Source organism: Dendropsophus ebraccatus, chromosome 4 (assembly GCF_027789765.1).
Source record: "Dendropsophus ebraccatus isolate aDenEbr1 chromosome 4, aDenEbr1.pat, whole genome shotgun sequence".
In the NCBI taxonomy this organism is placed as follows: Eukaryota; Metazoa; Chordata; class Amphibia; order Anura; family Hylidae; genus Dendropsophus; species Dendropsophus ebraccatus.
Genome location: NC_091457.1, coordinates 117,134,290 through 117,154,624, shown reverse-complemented (window position 1 = coordinate 117,154,624; position 20,335 = coordinate 117,134,290). Strand labels below are relative to the sequence as shown.

General features: G+C 41.2%; 1 protein-coding gene across 6 annotated transcripts in view; it reads left to right on the top strand.

The window, feature by feature from the left end:
* Positions 1–20,335, top strand: part of PLXNB1 (plexin B1) — a 225,110-nt gene that overhangs the window by 179,155 nt on the left and 25,620 nt on the right. For all 6 annotated transcript variants that reach the window (XM_069966853.1, XM_069966854.1, XM_069966857.1 and 3 more), the window contains 7 exons: positions 10,299–11,430; positions 11,828–12,010; positions 16,424–16,552; positions 17,894–17,994; positions 18,500–18,632; positions 18,812–18,968; positions 19,121–19,229. In XM_069966853.1, coding sequence (XP_069822954.1) covers positions 10,300–11,430; positions 11,828–12,010; positions 16,424–16,552; positions 17,894–17,994; positions 18,500–18,632; positions 18,812–18,968; positions 19,121–19,229 — 1,943 coding nt within the window. In that variant the 5' untranslated portion in view covers position 10,299. The remainder of the gene's footprint in view (positions 1–10,298; positions 11,431–11,827; positions 12,011–16,423; positions 16,553–17,893; positions 17,995–18,499; positions 18,633–18,811; positions 18,969–19,120; positions 19,230–20,335) is intronic.

The window sequence follows — 20,335 nt, the reverse complement described above, 5'->3', positions numbered from 1 at the left end:
ATGTAGAGTGGATGCCAGTAGGTTCAGTCTAGACCATGGGCCAAGGTAGCTTCCAGTATAAGAAATCTCACACAGCAAATTGTGTCCATTCTTCCATAAATTCTTCAAACAACAACAGGTGAAGCACAGCAAACAATATATGTGTGATGTTCCTGTGGTCTAATACGGCCATTCTCACCATGCTAGAATTTACGAAATAAACTTCCTATTTCAAGTTTCAACACAGCTTGGACATTCTGTGGGAGATTCCTTATACTATGTTTATGACATGAGTATATTGCATTGCTGGACTCGGGCCTTGAGACCATTGGCATTCTTAATCCCTTCCTTCTATGATCTGTAAGTCTCACATTGTACTGGGAAGCAAATTTTACCTCAGTATGCGACTCGCTCATGGTCCCAGGCAGCAATGAGGGTTAAGTCGTGTTACATTGCATGCTGGGTAATCTACTTGCTGAGATTTTCATAAAGATAGTAGGACTGAGTTAGTACCAGAAGGTGCCAGTTAAGTGCTCCTATAATCACTGGGCCCATTAACGGTACAGGAATGTATTAAGTTCTGTAAAGCGGCAGCCTCCCGCCCTGTCTCAGGCATAGTGTAATATAAACCTTTTGCAAAAAGAAAATGATTCCTTTGAGAGTATTCCCAGCTTTGCAGTGAGCTAGGCTCATACGTTAATCACCTCTCAGCCATTTCTCATACAGGTCTTAAAGGCAACCCGCACCAAAACATAGGTGGAAACTCTGCAGAACAGTGCACTTCTATAGTGTCCTGTAGGACTTCATATGTTAATATTTCTTTGTATACATACGGTTTTTGAAGGGGTTCTTCTGTATGAATATGATATTGTTAGGCCTGATGCATCATGGGTGTTTAGCTTCAGTCTTTGATTGGTTTGTCTGGATACAATAGTAGTTTTGCTGGGAATTGCAGGATTATATCCCATCACCATTGTGACTAAAGCAAATGTGAACATTTAGTCACAGCAGCAAAGGAGATCTCTGGTTTGGAAAGTTGATTTGAGTCATTTACCAAAATGGAGGTCTGGAGTTCCTAATTGAAATTGTGCAGTACTTCATATTACCTGTGGGGGTGCTTCAAAGAAACTGAGCACTTCATGCCAGAAACACCCAGCGATTACAGCTGATATAGGGAGCCTTCTTACAAAAAGGGATTAAAGTGGATTTATAAAAAAAAAAAAAAAAAATCTGTATTTTATTGGCTGAGCAAATTCTAATGTCCCCTAAAGAAAGTTTTGTTGTAAACTTTAGAGGTGATTGGTATTATGCAAGTAGAGATTGCACTTCTTCCATCAAACACTTTGAAGATCAAACCTCTGGCTGTAATCCTTACGTCCTTGGGCAAGTTGTTTTATCAGCCTAAAATAATGTTCTTTAGTGAATGTGTGCCAACAATCTAATTAAACCTCTCAGAAAATACAACCACTTTGTCTGTGGACAAAAACTGGATTCTTTCATCTCCAAATAATGATTGCAGATTCCTTCACCCTGAAAGGTTTGTTTAGAGGGGCTTGGCTATAGGGGGCACAAAGGTAAAGATGCATCCAGGACTGTTACCTAGGTAGACCCACTATCCCCTCCGCCATATATAAAGGGACTTGGTTGGTGGAGACTCAGACATTTTGCAGTGGGGCCCAGAAACATTAGGTCACATCGGAGTGGACACAGACTACATAGGGCCGCTGTGCAAACAATGTGCCTGGGCCCCCCATAGGCATAGGATTCCACCACACTTATCCCTCACCCAGGCGCGTATAAAATTATACGTATCTACTGGATATGTGCTCAACAATTTCCAGCTCTGCAAACATTTGAGAGAATTGTGCGAAAATTTCTGCCCTTTTTACACTGGTTATCTGCACTGGTATCACACAGCGTGGCTTATGTACATATACGTGTGTACACACACACGTACAGGTACACCACTGACACACACATTTACACTGGAATGTGATTACAATAAAGCAGACATATACACTATGAATAGTCCATACAAAGGGAAATAATCTCCCAAGTCATTCAATCAGAACTATTCAACCAGAAACTATATTATCTGCTGCAGAACATCTTTATAAGCAGATCTGTCAATTACCAGATTGTTGGAGTGAGAGACAATTTGACAATAAGAGACAATATATGCTGGGAAGCATTTTCTTTTAGTGGTGGGTCCTCTTATAAGAGCCCAGCGTTCGTTAAAGCTGGGCAGAACACTTTTTGAGAGCAAACCTGTTAATTACTTGAGACACCACTGACATACCAAACACACACTACTGACACACAAAGGTACATATATACACACACTGTCTGACACAGTAGATACACATACACTCTGACATATACATATATAGACACAGATACAATACATGCACAAAGCACTTACAGCTCCCAGTCTTTCCTCCCTTATTCTCTGTAATCTGTCTCATCTTTACGCATGGTAATATTAAGCACCTGCGGGTCACGTGATTCAGGTCCTTAATCACTCTCCATGTGCAGGAAGCTGGAGGCTGACGCAGAGACTTCACTCTGCCTAATAGATGGAGCAACTCTGAAGAGAAGCAGGAGGCTGACAGTCCCTGCTCCTCTATGTTGTTCCTTGTGATGTTCAGCCTGCTCGCCCTGCACTACAGTGAGCAGGCTGAACATTACAGCGCTGGGCCCCTCTCCCTCTTTGGGTCCCTGTGCAGCCAAACCAGCTACACATGTGGTATGTCCGCCATAGGGTTACATTTCTTGTTATCTCTTCTGTAGGCCTTCACAAAAACAAGAGCCTCATAGCAATAAATAAAATGGGGTTTACACCTTATGTTGCTACTGATGCTACTCCACCCCCTGAGAAAGAAGAGTCCTGTGCTTATTCACCTTCCCCAGATGTTACCTGATTTACCTGCATGTCTTTCTGTATATGGGGTAATTGTAAATTGAAGGTATATGTTGATTATGTTAGGGATACCTTTGCTGCATGCCACTGTGTTGGTCGTGTAGGGCAGTGTGTGACATATGTCACCCAAAGGCTCCCAAGTTAAAAAATGTAGACTGTATAATACAGTATATGTTTTCTTTACTAGATGTCTTTGTACAGGTTGGCATAGTTGACTGCTATTCTGTACAGGAAAAGACAAGACGTACCAATGAAAGTCAACTCTTTCGGCTTCTATGTATGTTTGAGAAACACCCTAACATACACTGTCTACTTACCTGTCTGCCTATCTATCTAGCCTCCAGACTTGTAGTGTCACATCGATTTCCTTGGCCAGTGGCTGCCTTTATATATGTAGGACCTGGCTGTGCTGTAGTATCTTGTAGACCAGCAGTAAAGGGGTTATAGAGGACAGACAATGTATAATAAGCTTAGTGTGTGGGCTCTAATCACTGTAAATTATATTTACACATCCATTAAGAGGTTGTGAGCATGTGGACGGTGTTATTTGTCTTTGTTACATGGCACATGGGTGAAGGATGATTCTCGTTCTGCATTATAAATTCCCAGCTAATATACAGACTAATGTGCTGTGGTAAGGCAGCCACACTTGGCTAGCTTGGTCCCTGTTTGTGCCATGGTCATTCGTAAAACAAAGGTGCACTGGAAAAGCGCAACCAATATTTTCCTGAGTTAATGGCAGCAGATGGGCTAAGGTTCATTAGCCAGGTTGGAGATCGAGCCTGAGTTCCAAGAACCTAAATTTGTTCTTTAATTATAAAAGCTGGTGAGGTGTTCTCATCAAACAGAGCTATTAGCGCCATTCGGAGCTCAGGTTACAGATTATCCCTGCTGGAAGAATAGTTTGCGTAAAAATGATGAAGCATTCCAAAATATGGAGGAGAAATGAATAAAACGCTCAGCTTGAAATTAAAATGCTTAAAGATTGTCCTAGAAAAATAAATATAGGAAGAAAACAAAAAAATCATCACCAAATGTTGAGGAAATATTATGGAATTGCCTTGTCCTCTAAAACAAATACTGGCTCAAAGCTAAAAACTTAAATTATTCTGCAGTTATAAGGAAAAGTGTTTGCAGGCCTGTACTACGCTAAGATCCTTGGAAACTGAGAAAACATGGCCCCAATAAGACAATTGTCATTGGAAACAATGGAATGGATTATAAAATCACACTCCGTTTTTGGTCCACAGTTTCAGCCTTTTATTATGCAAAGAAATTATTGGCAGTTTCTTCTGTCCTTTTTTAGAAAGTTTTTTCAGACTTTAATACTTGTTTACAGAAAATTCTCAAAATGATCCAAATAACATACACAAAAACGCAAAGGGGGAGATTTATCAAACATGGTGTAAAGTGAAACTGCCTCAGTTGCCCCTAGCAACCAATCAGATTCCACCTCTCATTCCTCACAGACTCTTTGGAAAATAAAAGGTGGAATCTGATTGGTTGCTAGGGGCAACTGAGCCAGTTTCACTTCACACCATGTTTGATAAATCTCCCCAACTATTTTAAAAAGAGTATGTTTTTCAGCCTTAGGCTACGTTCACACAGAGCAAAAGGGGCGGATTACGCAAGGAAATATTTCCGCCTGAAATCAACTGACGCTGAATTCCGAGCAGAATATAAGCAGAATGTAAGCAGAATCCCTGCGTATTCTGCTAGGAAAGTGTTCAGCTCGTAATCAGCTCTTGACAAATTCAGCGCGGAATACTCGAGGAATCCGCGCTGAATCCGCATGCATTCAGCGCTGAAATTCAGCGAGTATTTGGTGAGTAAACTAGACTATACCAGAACATATACTAGAATCCTCCTCCCCCCCCCTTTTCCCCATTTCCGCGCTGATTCAGCGAGTAATTTCCGCTTGTATTACGCTTGTATTCCGCGCTGAATACGCGCGTATTCCGCGCTGAAACAGAAAATCAGAACCCCATTGATTTGTATAGGCTTCCGCTAGCGGAAGAATGAACATGTTCATTCTTCTGGCGGAAAGCGGATTAGTTCAGTGCGGAAATTCCACTGTGTGAACTGCAGAGCAGAATTTCCATTCAACACAATGGAAATTAGCTCTGCACCTATTTTAACAGCTGAAATTTCAGCGCTGATTCAGCGCAGAAATTCAGCTGCTTTTGCTCAGTGGGAACGAGCCCTTACAGAGCAAAGCAAAAAAAAAAAGGCCATAAAACTAGAGATGTAAAATTGTATTCAGTTACCAGCCAATTTTTCTCCTATGTTGAATGAAATAAAGTAATGTTAGTTTTGTCTGTTTAATTTTTTTGAGCTATAAACTGGCCATTTTAGGACTCAAAAAAACCAAAAAAACATCAACATAGAAATTCTGCATGGAGTGCGACAAAAGGTATTGGTTGTTCCCTCTTGGCTATATGTAACATTTAATAGGAAAATTACATGGGTAGACCGAGGAAGTGCCAAGATAGAAAACTCAAAGCAACATGCCCTAATAACTAAAAAACCATAATAACACTAATCCAATAACAAACATGTGAAAACAGCGGTCAATGTTAGCGACAGAACTATAAAAAAATTGCCTAATAAATGATGAAATTGGCTTAAAAAATATCTGGGAGTTACATAGCAGCTAAAACAACAAGGAAGATGTGATCCTTACCAGTCAATGCACAGGTGGATAAGAACATTTGGGACAGGTTATTCTTCCATCGTAAAATGATAAACAACTTGCCAAAGAGCAAAGTTAACTTTTTTTTTTCTTGAGGAAATGTGTATCTGCTCAGTGAGATGGTTAGAGCAATCCAGGCCACAAATTAATTGAAGATTTATGGCAGAAACAAAAAAAAAAAAAAAGGTTTAAGAGTAGATAAGACTCCATGCTACTCTGTCACTGCTGTAGAAAGTAAGGGTTCTATTACACTGAGCGATTTTTAACGATTAATGACTAAAGATTAACGATCGCAAACGAGATTGTTTATCGTTAACCTGAAATCGTTCACCATATTACACAGAACGATAATCGTTAATTACGATCGTTACTGTGATCGTTATTGCGATCGTTACTATGATCGTTTATTCCTTCTGATCTCAGAAGAACAATGTGCAATTACACTGAACGATTAGTGACAAAATGCGGAACTTGAACGAACGTGGAATTACAGAGAACAATTAGCGAACGATTAGCAATAATTTTAGGTTCAGATCTAAATCAACGACATACGAACGATTTTTGGATTGTTGCCTGCAATTACACAGAACGATTATCGTTTAAATTCGAACAATTTAAATATTTTTCGCACGATAATCGCCCCGTGTAATAGGGCCTTATGTCTAACCATCTTTATACAGAATGTTTATGATTAGCAAAAACTAGTGCTTGGTTATGTATAGTGCTCGGGTAAAGGTGGCCATACACCTTCAATATCTAATGGTTCAGCCATCACTTATATCTCCCACCCACTGCAAAGCTGTTGAATTTTAATTTTTTTTTTGTTCTTTTTTTATTTTTTATTTTTTTTATATATCATCCTTTTAATCGAAGTGAAATATACAAAATTTAGAATGAAAAAACGCAATAGGTTTGTGCAAGACACATTAGAACTCTGGCAGTATGCATTTTTTTTTCCTTCTAATTTTTGTATGTCTTTTGTTTACACATCCATTCAAGGGATAAAATATACAAAAATTAGAACAAAAAAAGAATAAATGCAATAGGTGAAGCAGGCGCCCTTTCCTCTTCCGGACAGGCATCACCTGGTTAAATGCTCAAGTTTCCCAAGCACTTGAGAATTTCAAAATGTTTGATTCAAGCACTTTAGCGCTCGCTTAAAGGGAATCTGTCAGCACTCAGACCTGACCCAAGTTGCTGACAATATTATATAGGTCAAGGCACCCTATTTAACATAGTACCTGTAGCTTATCCATCCATGCAGGAGAAAATGTGCAATCTTAGTGTGACCAAGTGTCAAATTGGAGTTCCAGCCATACCATGCTCCTTCGTTCTTCCTCCCTGATACTCTTGAATAATAATTTCATATCTGCTTCCAGTTCCTGCTCCGCTGATGACGGGCACATCCTGTGTCCTAAACTCATTCAAGCACCATAGCCAAGGAGAGCGTCACTGCTCAGCACACATGCGCTGCTCTAGTGATAACACACGGTTGTATTATAGCTGCATATATAAGCTGTATTATGTAGAGTAATTTTTTCCTGAAGTCCACGTCCTACAGTTGGCAATTTTTACATTGAACGTTAAAGTGAAAATCGTTAAAAAAACAAAGAGACCTGATCGTTGGACACATTACCTGCCTCTTTTGGTCCATCAGTAACAGATCATCCAGGGACGGGCACAGAAAGCACAAGGGACCCCAACCAACTGGATCTCAGTGTAAATGCATAGGTTGCACGTAGTGCATATTCGTTTGTGATCAGACATATAAAGCAGCAGTGGGCCCGCTTCCTCCTTTTTATGGAATTGTTGACTTAAAATACCCTAAGGGTAAATTATCCTGCAAATGCATCAGCATTTATTCCTCTTAAATAACCAGCCACCTGGGGTTTGTACTGCACATACAGTATAGCTGTGTACAGAGCCGTTTACTAGGACTAGGATAATCACCCATAAATCTTGTGTCCTCCTCCACCACTCCTTGGTGTATTTATCCAGAGATTATATTGGCAAATGTTCTGTTTCTATATGTCAGTATCCTACCTATTGTCTAATGTTTATAATAGTGTCAAGTCCCTTTATATTGATGAGCCCAAACGTGCCTGAGCTAGAGACATTATAAGATTAAGCAACGTGCCCAAGGTCATAAGCCGGCAAGGAAATCAAACAGACTCTCCAAGTTCCGACAGTCTCATTGTTCTCAATCAGTAGAGATATTGACCGGTTTACACCCTTGTGGTCACCATACAATAATGGATAAAACAAACCCACACGTATTGTATTTCATCAAGTATTGAGAGATGTATTCACCATTTATAGAATACTGTAATATATATCTAATAAATATAACATACTATAATAATGTTATGAATTACTTTTACTTTACTACAATTTACTTCCATACTCTCAGTAGGTTGTTCTCATAAATTTTCAACATAGATACATATTAACGCAATGACAAATAATGCTAGCTCTATACACAATACTAGCTTTTAGTACCCTAATTATTATTACCATATAAAGCCTATATACTACCTCCATACTGTATTTAAATAAATAGTAGAGGTGTTCTAGGGAAAATTCACTTTCCTGTGGATAGGGGAAAAGTAGGAAATCACTGGGGTCCAATCTCTGTACCCCCTGCCAAATACAGTGCTTTTCCGGTGTACTCTGCTCTTTCCGTCGCTCCATAGGAATGAATATTGCCGCGGGTCACATGCCGTACCTTTTTAAGCATATTATACAGCTTGATAGTTTTTGACTCTATTCTTACTTTTCTTGTTTTCCATGTTACTACACCCAACTCCACTTGGACACTAGATCATTCACAATAGAGAAGTCCCTTTAGGTAGCTGAGTTTTTACATGTGCTGTACAGACTTGGGTGTGTTACAAGAATCCACTCCATAACATTGGAAAGAAAGGTTACAATGGCCGATGACAGCTTTATTATACTTTTTAAGAACTGTATTGACACTGTACCCCTATGACTGAGTGTTTCACCCAACTGTATGTGTAAACTTCTCACTGCAAAACAGAGGGTTACACGTAGAGGGTTGTCCTTTATTGAGTTGAGTATCTCCACTGCCCTTATACCAAGCCTATTGTTCTCACGGAGGCCCTGCTGTTTCCACATGGGGGAAGTAGAGACACGTGGCACTGCAGGACACATTTCTCTAGTCCTGGTAGTTAACACAGGTCTTCTGCCTTGATATGGCCTCCTTGAGCCATAAAATGGTGTTGGCTTTGCCGGTCTCCTTAGAGACTACTGTGATACTACACCCAGTCACTAAAAGGGTTAAACCAAAATAGTGATAGATTCCCATTAATATTTAAGTGTGCTCCTATGCTGCCTCCATTGGTGTCAGACTGAATTGTATCTTTGTACACAGATTTTGGAGCTCTGTTTCAGATAACAAGATCTATACTTGGGAGTATTGATGTGAATGATCTCTTTACCTATAGGAAGAAGACTGAAGATGCTAAAGTCTGGCCGTTCTGCATTTGAATACCGTTGACTAAAGAAGTTAGATGCAGTCCAGGAAAACATGGATACAGTCTATGTCTGTATAGCCACCAGTATTCAAATGCTGAATGATGGGACTTGAGCGTGCTTCAGTTGTGCTCATCTCTAAAGAAGAGGTTTCTCTAGTACCAGGGAGCATTGCTTGTAAGACTCCCTACACCACCTAGATCTCTGCAGGAACTGGCCCTTCCCCTTCCTAGCGTAAGAATACTGACATATCTAAAGAAAAGCTTCCTCCATCCACTTGGCACAAGGAACAGGCACACCTAATATATTTGCCGTTAACACATAAACTGCATCATAGGCCCATATTTACAGGGGCGAAGCTTGTTCTCTTTGAAGAGGTGTCCGCACAGAGAGGCCTTTGAGTCAGGGCTAGATCTGTGTGGTTTTGCTAAATAAGACATTCATGTAGAAGAAGCCGTCATCAGTGGTTGCAGTGGAAAAATCCTCTTTATAAAGGATTGTATTCAAACTTTTTTCCTGTGAGAGAGAATGAAAATTATTCCAGAATGTTGGCGTGTACCTTAAGTGTGAGTCGGAGATGGGAGCTATGAAGACGTAGCAGAAGGCTTATCTCATAAGGTGTCATTAGATGTGCTGAGAAAATAGGCTGCTGGAAGCTTATCACAACACCAAATTTCTCTACAATACTACCACAGGGGGAATAGAGCATTAGGGTATTGCACACTTTGGCCCCGGATCCCGCAGCTGGCAGCCGCGAGCATCTCCACTTGTCCCATTGGCTTCATTCTATGGTTTGCCAGATTCCGCCGTCCACTTGAAGAATAAGCAGGTTCATTCTCTGGGTGGATGGCGGAATCTGGCAAACCATACAATGAAGCCTATGGGACAGCATCCACGAGCAGGTGCGAGCTGCGGAATCCGGGCGGGTGTTCAGTCGGGATTTCCAAGTATGTACATACCCTTACAGAGTATTTCTCAATAAGATCAGTGGGCTGTCTGTGTACTGCATTGTCTTTGTGGGTCCTATAGACTGAGAGACCTGCTTTGTAACTGTTACCTTATCGATTAGAGTCCTATATTAGGACCATATTAATTCTAAAATTCCTAGTAAGGTCTTTCATTTGCATTATATGTCCTACCCAAATAGTGATATCAAACTATAGAACCTTTGCCTATGTTTCTTCATGAACTGATGAATGTATTTTTCTATTACAGAATGATCACCATGCCACCAGGAACTGTCCTCCTTACCGCCTTGTGTTTTCTCGGCACCTCAGTCTCCAGCACACAAGCCTATTTAACATTTTCACAGAACAACACAATGTTCAACCACCTCACCCTGGACGCCAACACAGGGACTCTATATCTTGGTGCCACAAACTATCTTTACCAATTGACCGAGGATTTAATGCCTGAGACAGAACCAGTTAAGACTGGACCCGTGTTGGACAGCAAGGATTGTTTACCGCCAGTCACCAGTGAATGTGCACATGTACATAATACACATAATCACAACAAGCTTTTGCTGGTGGTGCCAAGCCAAAAAGAGCTTATCGTATGCGGCAGTGTTTTTCAAGGCATTTGTGAGAAAAGACTATTGGGATCTGTCAATGAAGTCCTCTTTAGACCTGAAAGGCCAGTAGATTCTCAGTATGTTGCTGCAAATGATCCAAATGTTACCACAGTTGGCTTGGCTGGGCTTTCCAAGGATGGTACACCTCTTTTGTTCGTAGGGAGAGGCTACACCAGTAAAGGAGTGGGTGGCATTCCTCCCATCACCACTCGCAACCTGAATGGTGGAAGTGATTCCCATTCTGTCTTCTCATATGAAGAGACAGCCAAATTAGCTGTAGTTGGGCGACTCTCTGAGTATAACCACCACTTTGTTAAAGTCTTTACCCACCGTTCCAATGTTTATTTCCTATTCTATCGTCGTGACCTAAAATCACCCTCCCGGGAATATAAAACCTATATCTCTCGCATCTGCCCCGATGACTCCCATTACTATTCCTATGTTGAGTTGCCTCTCAGTTGCCAAACTAAAGACGGTATTAGGAGCTACAATCTTCTTCAGGCTGCCTACGTCACCCAGCCTGGAGAGAAGATGGCAAGGGGGGTCTTAAACACCAATGGAGATGTTCTCTTTGCTGTGTTCTCTCAGTGGCACGCAGCTTCGGGTAAAGTTAGTGAAGAATCAGGTCTGTGCTTATATCCTATGGATCTTATTGACAGACTGATCAATCAGACTAGAGACATCTGCTACACCAGAGATGGCAAAGGTGAAGATGGCAGAGAAGTGGCATACATTGAGTATGATGTCAAGTCAAACTGTGTTCAGCTTCCTTCTGTGAGTATTTTTTTCACCTATATACACATTGCCCATGTAATTAAAGAAACACTTCAGGCAAAACTGATTTCTAGTTCTAGGCCAAGTGTAGGGCCTGAGGGCAGGGTATGACATAGATGACGTAATTTTTTTTTATCAGCTATCTTCTTAAAATGAGAATAGTCCTGATCAATAGTTAATTGTTTGTATTACCCCCCACAGTGGTGACTATGTGCCTGCTGACTTTACCAATACATTGCAGGTCATAAGCTAAGGTTTTAATTCATTTCCAGTTTTTTAAAAGGAAGTAGAGGCTGGTGGACAATGTAAATAAATTAGTTATGAGATTTACAGCCATTACCATTGCAATGGATTCTTAGAACATTACATGAATATATAATATACTCTGTATTTGCAGGACACACTAGATGCCTATCCATGTGGCTCAGACCATACTCCAAGCCCCATGGCAAGCTGGGATCCTCTGGAAGTTGCTCCTGTTTTTGAGAGTCCGGACACTCGACTTACTGCAATTGCTGTGACAGTAGAAGAAGAACACACAATCTCGTTTATTGGTGACAACAAGGGACAACTGATCAAAGTAGGTTACTGCAGTTTAAAGGAAGGCCCATATGATTTGTATTGGGATAACCCCATTGTGGCGGTCGCGGGTCTGACTCTTGGACCCCCTGGTCACCAGCTGTTATCACATGGGAATTAACATCAGGGTAACATTTCCTCTGCAGCAGCCCCTGTGGGGAAATGCAGTATGATATGCTGGCCCATCAAGCAAATTGAAAACCATATAATACACGATCCACGAAAATTGTAACTGCTTATGTTCTTTTTTTCTTGGTTTTTCACCACTTGTAGAATCTGATTCGTGTCTCAGGTATCACATGTAACTGCTATAAATGTGTTATGTCTCCATCTGCCAGCTATATGAATTTATATCAAAGAGGATCTCAAGTGTTTTAACCCTCTTTTCAAAGTGACCAGATCAGGATAAAAAAATCTGTACTCCCCTGCCCATTCCCCTTGCATTCCAATAGTGTCCAGTAGGGAGCACCAGGGATCGGGTGATGTCAGAATGGCATGGGAGGGATCGGGCAAGTCAGGAATGCCCCTTTTTATTCAAGCCTGGCCTCTTTTGAAAACACCAGTAGTAAAGGTTCTTTCTGATGCATTTCTGATGGTACGTCTGGCCTTAGCAGAAAAGGAGCCAGTAAGATCGTAGAGTCACAGCAGGCCTCCTGTCTACCCCACTCTCAGCATATAGGATGTTTACCTAAATAGCCATAGGCTCCCAAACTCAGTGGAGGGATATGTGCCCGAGTGTGGCTAGTGCAGGTGCCAGCCATGCCTAATGAACATATAGACATCTGCCCACTGATACCAGATCATGGTTCAGACTCTACAGGAACCATCTGGTTAACCCTGTGACGAAGGGCCATGACAGCTAATATGGCTGACAATTCTAGGTGTTTGCTACTCCCTACTGACAGATTCCTCTAACTAAAGACAGGTGTAGGAGTAGAAGAAACAACCCCCTCCCCGTTCTCAATTTTATTTTCAGAGACATGTACCATGGCCGTGTGCCTCGTGAGTTCATGGTGCATAACCCATCCGGCAGACCTGGCGATTAGAACAGAATGATACCTTGTACCTTCGCTGCTCAACCGCTTTTCAATTTTAATTGTTCATTTAGACCTAAATTACTTTATATGCAAATACATGCAGACAATAGAGTCAGCCATCCAGTTACCTGCAGGATTTTCCAATTTCAATTTGATGCCTGCAAGCCTGACTTTTTTTCTAGAATGAGGTTGGTTCTCAATATCATTATGATCCTTTAAGGTCATTGCTATTCAGGACTGTCCTGAATGTGTCCTATGTACCTGTGTGCAGCACAATTCATGGGCCCCAGTGATGGGATCTTCAGAAGTGACCACTAATAGTGAAATAGTCCAAACCTAATATATATATATAAGGGTGCAATAATTTGATAAATGTTCTCTCTTTTGAATCTTGCTCCATAGGTCCAAGGAAAACAACAGTATTTAAGGTGGAAAGCTTCTAGATCAAAGGTGTCAAAGCTTTAGATTTGGCTGTCAAGGCACGATGGGAATTGTAGTTTTGGAGCTTTGGAGTTGGACCCCCTTGCCATTGATTCATATAATTAATCTATATAGAGTCAGGCTCACTTTGATATTCCTATTTGCCTCCTTTTAGCACTGCATGGATTTCCATCTCATTGACGTTCACTTGAATTCAGATAAACTGCAATTCCAGACTTAGCCTGCAAAAAAAGTGGTGCTGTTTCTAAGAATAAAACCCAGATCTTTCTTTTCATATCCATTTCTTTTTAATTTTACCTTGATAAAAACTTATAAGGGATCCACAAACTATTCATATTCATAAATCAGAGGACCTGGTTTATCCAGTCATCTGTCAATACTATCCCGACAATCTAAACTAATGTGGTCCCTATTAGTGAGACCTTGACCTTTCCTGTAGGAAAAATGACACATTAATCCAGTCACGTAGAACAAGGTCACAATGATATTTTAGCGCCGATCGTGTTGTTTTCCAGCCTGTCACCCCATTGGCTAATTCCTAATTCCCTAATTTGTACTCATGCAAATTCCTGGTGTCTGCTCACCTGGATCAAATTGTATTACAGCAATTTCCTGTTCACACAAGCAGCGCTCAGCCAGGGATTCGGTCAGAAACTTCCAGAGAAATCGCAGATGATGTCACAGCTGGGTTCTAAAAAATCTTCCACTTAGTCAGCCGTCCTCTCCTGAAATGAGCATTGTCCTGATCCCTGGTGACTTGTTTGATCCCCAGGAATGCTGTTTACCTGGATTTGCTACCTGATTTGCCATGACAGGTACCATTGTAGCAGAGCTCAATCAGTAATTTAGCTCAATTCATTGTGATTAGACATTATCCTAACTGGGATGTACTAGATTAGGGGGAAATGTTATTTTTTTTTAAGAAACAGTGCCACCGTTGTCTATAGGCCGTGTCTGGTATTGCAGTTTACCCCTTTTTCCAGTGAGCTCATTAAACAGCTGAAATTTGACACTAAAACTACTGGAAAGATTGACTAAAAATCTAATAATCTGGAATCATCTGGTCCAGTTATTGCCAGAATATTAGAATTGTACAGCACTGCTTCTATATAAAGAAGACGTGTATTTTTCCTCTTGCTGATTCTACATAAATTATGACAGTCCCGGTCCCCGTTATAGAGCAGGAAATAGGTCATGTTGGAAGGGATTTTATTTTGTCTTTTTTTGACAGTACAGAAAATTTCCATTTTGGGTTCATGAAATTTACAGTAATTCCTTCAGCCAAGCTGAGCTGTGAACACATCCTAATATACAGGCAGGGGATAGAGATGGGGGCCGTGGTGGGCAGTTTCTCTTAGCTTAGCTCTTTTTGATGTCTCTTGTCTTGATATTAGTTTACAGAACAGGAAGTAGTTGTCCGCAACATTAGATTAGCATATTATAATGGGTAATTTGTACAAGGCTAAGGGCCCTATTCCACCGGGCGATTATCGTTCGCATAATCGTTAACTTGCGTTACTTATGATCGTATTTGCGATCGTTTTTTTCTTCGCTATTGCGTTCGTATCTACTGCGAACGATCGAAGGACGACTTATTCAATGCGAACAATTTGCGAATGTTTTGCGAACGAGCAACGATAAAAATAGGTCCAGGTCTTATAAAGCGATCAACGATTTCTCGTTCGGTCGTTAATTGTTAACTGCATTTCATCCGAACGATTATCGTTTAGATTCGAACAATTTAACGATAATCTGAACGCTAATCGTCCGGTGGAATAGGGCCCTAAGCAAGCTCAGGGATAGGGAACCTTCGGCCCTCCAGCTGATGCAAAACTACAATTCCCACCATGCCTGGGCAGCCGAAGCTTTAGCTTCGGCTGCCCAGGCATGGTGGGAATTGTAGTTTTGCACCAGCTGGAGGGCCGAAGGTTCCCCATCCTTGGACTAAGCCAACATGGTACAGACTAGATACCCTATAGATGCACCAACGTTTGTAAAAGATGAATTGCTGTGATAAACCTAGCACTTTAGACTCCACATTACGTTACGAGTCACGTTAGACTCGTCTTTGTCTATGTTCAATGGGGCAGATTTTATATATCTCCCCTTTTGACATATATTCTGCACCAAATCTACATCAAATCCACACTATAAAATGTGTCCATAGCATTTCCGCACCCCAAGGCCGACTGTCCCTTTATGTCTATGTATATGTTATTCCGGGAATGCAGAAACCTCTAGGTGACTCGAATATGGCAGCACTTCTCAATTCATATAATCTAATAAGACGTTTTAGATAGACGTCAGCCTTGTAAGTGATTACATACATGTACAGAGTCACTTTTTATAACTTAAATGATGTTGCTGTGGCCCATTCCCTTTATCCTTTCAATGACATATACAATAGAGAGTTGTGTAGGACAGCACTCTCGGGTTATGAGTTAATTGGTATGGCTACCAAGCACTTTCCAATTCACAGCACGGTCGCCTCGTCAGGGTACGAATTACGTGCTTTAACTTTCTAAAACATTGTTGCCCTTTTTATGCTTCCTAAAGCTGATACTCCGCTGCCACCTAGTGGTGAAAGGCGAGATTGAAGGTCCCTGCTCAAGGTCGAGTAAACCTGGCTAGCCACATAGAACAACCTTGTTGCTATTGCATGATGGATTGTTCAGGGTTGGCATTAGGATCTAAAGGGGCAGACAGCTGAGAAATGCTTTGAGATGGTGACATTATGTCTCTAGACAATGCTTTCAGACATAAGATTTCTTGCCTGATAAACTCCTGTGTGCCACCAGCTCCGCATTCTCTGTTGAGGACAAAAAAAAAAAGACCGGTTTGCCTAATAACGGTTTCTCCCTAGCAACAACCAGGCTATGCGGGACCAGGAACATCATGTTTGCTTTCACTTTGACACTGTGATTTACTATCTTCAGGTTTACCTTGGAGGTAACAATGATGCCCGTCAGTATGCCACTGTGCCCACACAGTCCAACACCCCTGTCGCTGCAGACCTGTTATTTGATCAGCAAGAAAAGCATCTCTACATCATGACCCAGTCGACGGTAAGGGAAGGAGTGATGACTAGGAAAGTCAGTGCACAGGGATCCTGTTCCAACATCAGGGTCAGAAGGAAATTATAGTGAAGTGATCAGTGGGTTCTTCTGGTCCACTTTTGTTGGGATGGTGTCAGTCATCTACCTATTTGCCTAAACCATTTTGCTATTGTGGATTGTAGAGCCCCAACTTTCTTGTAGGTTTCAATAATAGTCACTGCAGAAAGTGACTTGAACAGAACCTTAAAAAGACTCAATAAGTGTATGTCAATAGGTATATGCTATCCTATGTAAGGGTAGCATAAACTAGTGACTAGCTGAACAGAATCCTGTATCACACTCTTCTGCAGCTGATCCAGAGATATCTTTCTGAGTAGCAAGGACTCTGAGCACCGCAGACTAGTTTTCTCTAGTGTGTGTGTGTGTGTGTGTGTGTGTATATGATCAGTCCTGGATATTCATGAGCACCAGCTCCCTTTGCCCATCAGGTGCTGATTAGCAGTTGTCTGCCTATACTGTGTATATATAGTGTGTCTAGGCAAACAGCTGTCAAACACCAGCAGGCAGCTCGAGGGAGTGAAACTGCACAAAGGTTAATCTCCTGCATATTAGTAGAACAGGTGAACAGAGTGATGATGTAAGTAATCGCTCTGTTCAGCATTTCAGTCACTAGTTTATGCCTCCCTCATTTAAGGCAGCAAAAACCTAGTAACAGATTCGCTTTTAAAGGAAACCAATCACCTACCTGAGGGAGAGTGAATTGGCCCAAGTACCTTACAGCTCTCCAACACACTGCCAGACAGTCTCAAGCGGGACGGCAATTTCAAAATCTTGATCTTTAATCATCCGTCCCGACGCCTGGTAACTAGGCATGAGGGGGCAGAGCCAAAGTAATTTTTTTAATAACGTTTTTTGGATACATATTTTTTTTTGTGAATGTTGCTCCCATCATGTCTTATTTCATATTCTCTCTATAAAGGGAGGAGCTTTCTTCTGTGTTCCTCAGCACCCTCTGCTGGATAGAAAGGGAACTATTCACTGCTTTGAGCATATTTCCATTTTTGAAAAGCATCTGTCACTTTCCAACACCAACTTCTTGGTCATACAGTTAAAGCTGAAAGCTTTTCTCCCTTTTTATACCTTTCTGTTTGTTATAAACACATATATGACTCTTCTCATCTTTATCATACAACATAACATTAATTTGCAGTAAGGTGACATTGAGGGTGTAGCTGCAGCTTCTCACTGTGTTAAGCTTAACATACATTTCAATGATGTGTCATTATATGTACATTTATTCCATCATTCTCATTGCTACCACCTCATTTGTATGATTTTTATCCAATTTAGGTTACAAAGCTGCCACTTTCTGAATGTTCCCAACATACTGATTGTACATCATGCCTTGCTGCACAGGATCCCTACTGCGGCTGGTGTGTTCTCCATGGAAAGTAAGTTTGTTTTATCATTTAGCAAAATATATGTGTATTTGGCTTTACTATCTATTTGCCATGTGCAGTAACACTTAAGTACGCTGAAGTGCTAAAATAGATGCTCCTATTGCCCTTCCCTTTTGTTGGAGAAAGAAGTGGTCATATGACACAATACGACTCAGTGTATGGCTTCATAAACCAGTAGGGATCAACTGCGATCGCTGTAGAAGCTCCTGCCAGCCATACATTTTATGTACAGTGGCCACTACAGGGCAAATTAAGTATTACACCATGGCTTGGTGCTCTAATAGGGTATAGATAGAGGATGATGTAATAAGACAACCTCTTTAGGTAGTGCTCTGTGACTAAAGAGTTGTATAGAGAGCGTCACATTTTTTAGTCTGGTCAAAGGCTCCTGATCTAGTTCAGCTCTGATAAGGCGAACATTTTTTTTAAGTTTTGTTGCTAACCCTCCTCTTCCATGTCATGTTCTAATCTCCTCCTGCCTATTTACCTCCCACAGATGTAGCCGGAGATACGAGTGTCTCCGATCAGGAGAGAAGAATCAGTGGCTTTGGGCTCATGATGAGAATCAGCGCTGCCTGACTGTCCAGTCTCTAAGTCCAGCAAATATCAGTAAAGAAGAGAAGAGAAATGTGAGTATCTGGAAGGAGCTTAGCAAGGTGGACAGGCAGGTGCTGGGTGCCATATGGTGCCAACAAGTCACTCTAACATGACCAAAGTATTCAGATACTGTACAAGGGCAGCTAGCTGAACCTGTGCATCAGAGGAAGACATGCCAAACTACAGCTCATCCAATTGTTTCTGCTCGCAGATCTTTCTGTCCATCCCCGACTTACCATCCTTGTATCAAGAAGAATCCTACTCCTGTTTCTTTGAAGATTTTGAGAGCCGAGCAGTCAGGACGGGATCTGGAGTCATGTGCCCATCTCCGGACCCCAGCAAAGCCCCCACAATTAAAGCAGCAACAGGTCAGTGGGATCTCCCAGTGCTTGGTGGATCCTAGACTATATGGTTGTCTATGTACAGGTAATTGCATACAGAACCTAGAAGCAGCTTGTCTGTGCTCACCGTCGCCAACTTCTGTTTAGGAGCTGAATTAAAAATCTTGCTTTACTTACAGATCATATACGAGTCAAACTTCAGCTTCAGTTTGGGGCAGTGACCATTACCACTGTGGATTTCACCTTTTACGACTGTACAGCTGTGGCCCAACTCTACAAAAGTGCCCCGTAAGTATAAATGAATGTTGTGTATAACAAGGTATAGTTATCACCACTTTATTCAATGGAGACAACTATTTTGTTTGAGTACAGGTTTGTAGTATGGGCTTCAGACCTTTCTTCTCTGGTGCTCATTTCCCTTTAAAGTGTTACTATCTAAAAGAAAAAAAATCATTTTAAACATGTTAAAGGCTGCTTTCACAAATCAGTGTAATACGGATCCGTAATTGCAGGCAGTATTGTACCCGTTGATTTCTATGGCCTATCAGTATTTGTTACTGATCCATGGTAGGGCTGTGACACTGACAAGCTATTGTACAGCCCATAGAAATCAAGTGGTCTATGCCAATTGCGGATAAGTTGCGCTAGATGTCCCTAAGCATTCACAATTTGCGGATCTGTTACCTGCCTTTCCCCTCTGCAACTTTCCTTTTTTGCTTGCACAAAATATGGATGCAAAACAGATGCATTACATTTTACTTTTTGTAGAATACAGAAGAAAATAACATGAAATTAAGCCAAATGAAGCAGTACTGATGCTTTAAAGGGGTCTAAGTGCTTAGAACCCCACCCAAATTGTGACAATTGCTCAGCTGAGTGCTGCTTCTTCTGCAGCATGGAGACAGGCTCATAGACTTTATATGACCTTATATCCTGCAGCGAGGAGATGGTGGGAAGAAACAGTGCTTAGCTGAGCACTTTTTCCCATTTGTTTTAGCGATTGCAGGGGGGGGGGGGGGGGGGGTCTTACAACCCAGACCCCCAAACTTTTGATATGTTTTTGTGTCTCAGTCTGGTGTAATTCAGACCAATAAGATTGCTGTGCCACAGTAAACCTAACAGTTGCAGTACTCGAAAGAGGCATAGAAACTTTATGGTTATCTTCACCTGTGCTTGTGCAGTTTCTGAAATACAGTGGTGCCTTGGATTACAAGCATAATTAATTCCAGGACCGTGCTTGTAATCCAAATTACTCTTAAAATGAAGCAAATTTCCCCATAATCATTGAAATGCAGACAAATTGTTCCGTACCCCAAAAATAATTATTTTTATTCTGAATAACATGTAAAACAAATAACACAAACATTTTTAAGCAGCTGAATATGTTATATGAT